Below are 7049 nucleotides of genomic sequence, written 5' to 3'. Positions count from 1 at the left end.
TTATGACGCCGGGTCTCTGGCGGCGGGCCGGGTCAGAAGCTCGGACGTCATCTCCCTGATGGTCCTGAGCGGCAGCCCGCTGAGGACGCCGTGGTGCTTCACCTTCAGCTCCATCAGAGCGTCCACGATCCTCTGCCTGCCGACGTCCGGGTGGCGCTGGCTCAGCTCGGCCATCAGGGTGTCGAAGCTGCCCATGGTGCCGTAGTGCTGGGGCACGCAGGTTCCCTTTGCTGTGGGGGAGATGCAGACCACCTTCCTGTTCTTCATGCTGGAGCTGAGCAGTGGCTGACTTATCAGCTACACAGAGGACGGAGCAATCAATCCCAAAGCATTCAAAACATTTACAGTAGTTTTTAGGTTCTCTATATGGTATTCAGAGCATTAATATAGCAGCAAACAACCATTCTCTGTGTAAATATATAGTGGAGTAATGGCTACCTCAGCAGAGAATGAAGTCGCTCTCCCTCTGTGTGTCGTTATCAGAGATTGTTAGCATTAGCTGCTAGCACCGCTAGCTGCTAGCACCGTTGAGAGAGCCGTGTTGGGTCAATAGATATGCTATGAATTCTGCATAAAGAACCTTTACATGTTCAGGATTATGTACAATGAATACTAATCTACAAGGCCACTGAGTCCAATGGGACGTCTTTGTTTTGTCCAAAACCCAAAAAGATTAATAAGCAGAAAATCCTCACATTTGAGAAGCTGGAATTGGTGAACATTGGACATTGAAAACTGCAGATTTATTTTCTATAGATTGACTCTTGATCTATTGTACTTAATCATCACATAGTAGTCAGGGGACCTGGCTTCACTAAAAACACATGGCTAGTAACGTCCTGCAAATTGGGACGGATTTGCTGAAACTACAGCATAAGACAATTTCAAGAGGCGTAATCAGAGATGCCAGAATATTTACTTCATTGCTTCTTCCAAACATGTTCTACTCATTGCCGCCCTCTCTACTTGGGAGACAGCATCACTACACCTTTCCTCTTTAGATTCTCACCTTTCTTTCGGTCTTGGAGGTTTGTGGTCCGGTGGAATCCTCTGAAGACTCCGGCCCCCCGATGGAGGCTGAGGCCGGTCTCTGGCTCCCACCACTGGCTCTGTTGATGTGCTCCACATGTAAAGCGTGGCCTTGCATGCGGCAGCCACTCAGCTCTCTGACCGCAGCCTCGGCAGATTGGGGTCCGCTCACCATCACGATGGCAACTCTGGAAACGGCAGTCAGCAAGACAGGCATTTGTTTCACTGACCAATGGCTGCTCTGACATCACAACTTGCAGCATGAAGAGTTCGACTATGTTGAATAAGGACTTAAGCGTACACCAGTAGTATTATTATGTTCATAAACGGACTGATGTTCGACAGGCTGTGTGAAACTTACTGAGGCCGGTAATAAATCTACTTTTAGACGAGGTGGGAGGGGGATAATGCGCACGCCACGTGTTGCGTTTGTTCACGAGAATGTTTTTTGGGGTGACGAGATGAGACATGGCAGAGATAGTCTCACAGAAAACTAAAAGTGTGCCAACATGGCAGCATAGAAAAGGAGTGAGCTGAGAGAGAGAACTCACTCTCTACTTCTTCTTCTTTAGTGTTTAATGGCGAACAAGCTCAGAGGTGAATTAGCACATTAACAACAAGTGGACTGGACTCGCTACGCTCCAATTCATCAGCAGTCTCATTATGTTCCCGTCCGGATCAGCTGCTCAGTCAAGTGAAACAGCGAGTGGTGAAACCAGTCCGATCCGGTTTTTGTATTAATAGCAAACCAGTGTGACTCCGTTCACACCGGCCCAGCCCTCGGAATGTCACCGGTGATGCGTGTTGCTCACCTCACATCATTCTTTAACGCAGAGATGCTGACTTCAGAGGCGTAGTACTTCTCAAACCACAACATCACATCACTCTGGAAAAGACAAACGTTATAGATAAAGTCTGCACTGCCCTCTGCTGGAGATCATGGTGTCATACAATGCACTCACACTACACTTATACCAATACTGTATTACATTTGATAACTGCAATAGCGCTCATTCTCATGAGCGCAACTTTAATAAGGTATTGTTTGAGCAGCAGAAACTCACCTCGGTCACGTTACCGGGCAGATTAGAAACACAGAGCACTGAGCTCTTCACCTCCTCGCTGGCTGATTCTGTGGTGAAAACAAATTCCACATGAAGGATTTGATCCAAAATAAACTCTCTACATGTAGAGCTGCAGAGCTGCAGCTTCGTTCACTGACCACTGACCATTAGTCTCATCTTTCACGGTGGGCTCCTGTCCCGTCTTGGCTGCTGCTGGCGGTCTTGCGTGCTGCAGGTTTTCCTCAGCGTCGTACCACGCCTCACACGTGTTGAGCTCTTGCCGTTCCGCTGCTGTCCACACAGAGAATGGCACAGCTTTGATTGAATCAACTACTTCCTTGGTAATAGTTTAAAATGTGAGAGTGATGCTTCTGCTTACTTGTCTGCTTTTCTTCTGGCTTGTGAGCATTATGGGTAGCATCTCCATCTTGGGGGACACCAGCGACCGCTCTTCTTGCTTTGCCGTTCTCCATCTTTCTCTGGCTGAGCTGTGAAAGAAATGAGCCGAACACCAAAGGCTGTTCAAACTTATGAGGAACAAAAGGCCACATTGGGTTCAATTAGCGGCAATAAAAGCAACACCGAGCTGCTCAAAAGGTTTGTTTTTTTACTCTTCTTGGACGTCTCCGTGTGTAAGCATACCTGGGAGCCATTTGTGCTTTGATCAGCAAGACATCCACTTTCTTCTCCTGATGTTTTATGTTTCTGGGGCTCCTGGGAGCTCCTTGGGATCAGCAAAGACAACATTACAGCATCTGGAGAGTCTACGCTGCTAAACCAGTGAAATTGCATTACTGCACGTCTGTGCTAACATACCGAGATGGAAAATTTCCCAGCACATCACTTGTGATCTAAACAGGGAACAAGGAGAAGTTAGACTGTTGGTATTACAGCTCCGGTGGAAATACAAGATAACAATGAAGAGTTTTCCCTTATTGGAGTAGGAGGCGGAGTCTTACCTTTGCAGGGATGAAAGTTGCACGTGTGGTGACCGTCTCAGAGTCAACAGACAGAGGCTGAAGCTGCTCCAGAGGAACTCCTGCCAGGATCTCATCCCTCATCCGATTATACTCAGATTCCAGCTGTTGCAGAACACTTGTGATGTTTGCAGAAGGGTTCTTTGGCCTACAGAGAGAGGTAAATACTAGTTGACCTTAATCCATCTGGATGAACCAGTAGGCAGGTGAAGTGTTCTTACGTTACTCCCTCAGAAGAGGTGTAGTAGAGTCTCCAGCAGTACTGTCTGCACATGCTGTGCTGCAGGGCCAGGAGGCTCAGCTCTGCTCGCTGAGCACGCTGGACACAGTCGCATTCCTTTCTCAATTTACCACCGCAACTGGAACACATATAAATAAATCTATTAGTCCTACTGTAGAAGAAATTCTTTGGAGCCAAGTAGCACGGTGGGATTAGAAGTCCGTCACTAAAGCAGCCGTTTTCTTAGACGGTTAAGTAGCCAAATAAAGTAGCATTTTTAGTTTTGACCGAAAAATCTGCTATTTTATTTTGAGATTATATTCTCAACATTCAAGTTTATAAAAGAAGTGTTTTGCCACACCTGGTGGTTTAGTACTGTAGTAGTACATAGTACTGAAAGGGGGATTTAATTGTGACATGTTAAATTAGCATTTAACCTTTTAGTTTTGTACAATCACATCCGATGTGTGTCGGCATGAGGAAAGGGAAAACATCACGCTACCGGAGGAATTAAATCTAAAGAAATGGATTAATGGTTAAGTTCCAGTTCGGAACTCATTGAAAGTTCACAATTATTCCATAAATGGAACTTTAACAGCTGCACAGAAAGCCTTCACGGTCTATACAGGTCAACTAGTAGATTGTGATTTATTTTCATGAATAAAAAGTCTATTTCTGTGAGCATCTGATACACGTTACCTTTTCCTTTCCTCTTTTTGCCCTCGTAGTTTCTCTTGAACCTTCTTCAGTTTGATAAACTCCTGAAATATTAAAGAGGGATTGTGTTATGTTTTGCGGGAGCCGTTCTTCAGACTGCTCTTTGGATTCAGCCTTACCTCAGTGAGATAGTCTAGATCCACCATGTGGACTTCAGTGATGACGTGCTTGTCAGCCGTTTCCGGACGCTCGGTTTGAGTGACGGCTGACGTGCACGGCGGCAGCTCAGTGCCAACCGTAATGTCACGGGTAGCAACTCTGGGCATAAGGGAGCTGCGGTGTTCTGCAGCGTTCATCTTGGCGACAGACTGATAAGACTTCGAGGTCTCACTGTTGGCTGCCAGCGCCTCACCATCAGTGTGGACTGGACCTGAGTGAACCCCACTGTTTAGTGCTTTCACATCGTCGCTGGTCAGGTAGGCCAGTATGCTCTTATCGTTCTCCATGATGCTGTGGAAGTTGTCACTCTGATCTCCAAAGCTCAAGCTAGCTTCCTCCTCACCTTCAGTGTACTCATTACCACAGGCCCTGTGATCCTGAAGCCCCTCCTCCGGGCTGTTCTCCTCCACTGGGTCCAGAGGTGCGCCGGCCGCTTCGAGCTCCACTGGCTGGAGAACGCTCCTGTCGCTGTGCTCTGTACCGTCCATTTGAACACTGTCAAAGCTGTAGTACTCCGGAGACAAGCCTTTTTCAATCGTTGGCCATTCTGACCTGTAACATGAAACGATGTGGCTTATATCCAGAACAATTCATATTGCACTCTGGACGGCTCCACCCGGTATCGGGAATTGTGTTACTGCCTTAGGAGCAGAGAAAACAACACCTACCTTCACCTGGATCTTAGACAAGTTCTCAAACTGATGAATTACAATCTTTAACTTCCAGATGTGTTTGACTAAAATGTAAATCATAGGCATGGTTGAGCTGCGAGAAACTACATACTGTGTCAGCCATAAGACGCAAGACTCACTGTAATAGACTGACTCCAGCGTATGTGGAGATGGGACTCTGGCCTTGGCTCCTGAGCTCAGGCTGCCCCCCCCACCGGTGCCGTTCCAGATCCACGTCCAGAGAGAAGCTCGTCAGAGCTGCCGGATCCTTGCTGGACGTCTGCCACGATGGCCTTTGTTCGTTCAGATGGGATGAAGCCTTCAGAAAAATACCCAAAAAAGGGAAACTTAACTTAGAGACTACACCAGTGTTATAACGGTTTCATATAACAGAACACTGTTTATACACCCACTGTGCAGACGTTCTGCTGGTGTGGTTCCAGCGTGGTGAAGCTGTCGAAGGCTGCCGGAGGTTTCTGGGATCCATCCCCGCTGTTGCTGCAGCCGAGCAGGTTTAAAGTCTCCCTCACAGTATTGGGAAGTCTCTCCAAGTCTAGACAAGGACCAGAGGAGCAAACAGACAGACATGCAAGTTAAAGCTTTTTCTAGTATGAGAGTTGAGTTTTATTGTTCAATGTAATTCTAGTAAATCTCGTGATATCAGGCTCAATCACAGCTATTATTCTAATGTGTTCAACATGTTACAGTACTACTGTGCCCTGCAATAGTGTGGCCATCTGTCCCTGGTGGACAATGTCAGCTGGAATTACCAGATCCGCACTTGGTTGCTCCGGACCATGTAGATCTGAGAATAAAAAACAGGTTTCAACAATAAAATCCCCGTAAAATGACAAAGAATCTGATGTAATGCGTTATAAATGTACTGTATTTACTGTGAGACATGCGTCGGCCTGTTGGACATCACGGCTGGCTGGGCGGGTATGACGCCTGAAACGTGACCTGCATTGTGAATAAATTATAATTTAATCTGTGCTGCTATAACCAGAGAATATCATCATTTTAACAGACTTACACTTCACATAAACATGATAGCGAGACAGCTCTAGGGCGGGATGTCTTAGCAGGAACTGCTGAAACCCTCCTTCATCTAGGAGAAAAGAAAACAAGAGAAATTTGCATGTCGAATTAAGTGACCTCCTCACAAGGTCTTGTTTAGTCCGACCAAACAGCCCAGATCCTGAACACATTTGTTTTATAATCATACATAAATCACACAAACAGACCTTGTATGATCGTTCTGTCCTCTGCAGACAAACAGAGGTACCAACCCAGCAGCTTTGGGTCGGTCAAGGAGAGGAATTTGTGATAATCCACCAAATCAAATACAGACCTGGACAGAAGAACAACACAGCTCCTGGTTATTATCGGACATTTTAATAAGTGTATATAAATATATGATACAGAGACAGAGACAGACAGACTCGATATAGTTAGCTGCATACCTCTCCAGCAAGAATGTCCTGATCTCCTCTGTTGATGAAGAAACCACATTTAGATTAATTCTTTGAAAACGTGTCATTGATAACAAGACATGTATTTCTAAGATTGTTATGTAACGTTAACTTATTAAATATACAGTATTTTACATTTAAAGTCCCCTAAAGTAGCAAAACAGGGTGTGTTATAAGTCTCTTTGTAGGTACATCTTTGACGTTAATATGTATATTTACTTTACCACAGACAACATCTTCTTCTTACAACAGTATAACTTACTTGGACCTGGCTTTTCAACCACTATATTGTAAAGACAGGGCATCACGTGATGCCACGGCACCGCCGCGTGCGCATACTCACTAGCCACGTAACTGTATGGTGGCCAACCAGGCCACGCGGTCTGAAACACAGCCATGGGTTCAGTGTCCGACACAACGTCCGAAAAATGAGTCGAATGAGCGGCCGTTTGGGTCGACAAAGCGTTAGTGTGACTCCGTTACGAGTGGGGGAAAAAAAAATCAACGAAAACGGCTAATGTTAGCTAGCTAGCTAGCTAAGATTTAACTGACACAAATATCAAAGCGCAAAGTGAAACTGAAAATAACTCTTTTAACCTAAACGTTAAACTACTTACTGTCTTGTCACTTTCGCCGGCTTTGCAAACATGAATAATAAGCAATGAACGGGTTTCATTTGCAATGATAGTTGCCTGTTTTGGAGATGGTGGCAATTGCTTCTGGTTTGCAAGGCTAGGTTA

At 45.7% G+C, this 7049-nt stretch overlaps 1 protein-coding gene across 1 annotated transcript; it reads right to left on the bottom strand.

Annotated features, from left to right (window-relative positions):
* rbm44 (RNA binding motif protein 44) lies at nt 1–6707 on the bottom strand (the record flags this gene model as incomplete). Its single annotated transcript, XM_079170295.1, has 18 exons — nt 1–297; nt 1010–1217; nt 1842–1915; nt 2094–2161; nt 2259–2384; nt 2473–2581; nt 2736–2817; nt 2910–2944; nt 3053–3218; nt 3292–3429; nt 3990–4051; nt 4127–4718; nt 5053–5156; nt 5251–5390; nt 5871–5945; nt 6082–6212; nt 6301–6328; nt 6572–6707. 18 exons carry the CDS (start codon nt 6705–6707, stop codon nt 1–3), a joined length of 2571 nt encoding a protein of 856 aa, XP_079026421.1.
* Nucleotides 6708–7049: the final 342 nt, after the last annotated feature.

Source organism: Pholis gunnellus, assembly GCF_910591455.1.
Source record: "Pholis gunnellus genome assembly, chromosome: 12".
NCBI lineage: Eukaryota > Metazoa > Chordata > Actinopteri > Perciformes > Pholidae > Pholis > Pholis gunnellus.
Note: the sequence above shows the minus strand (reverse complement) of the source record. Positions and strands in the feature narration are given on the sequence as shown.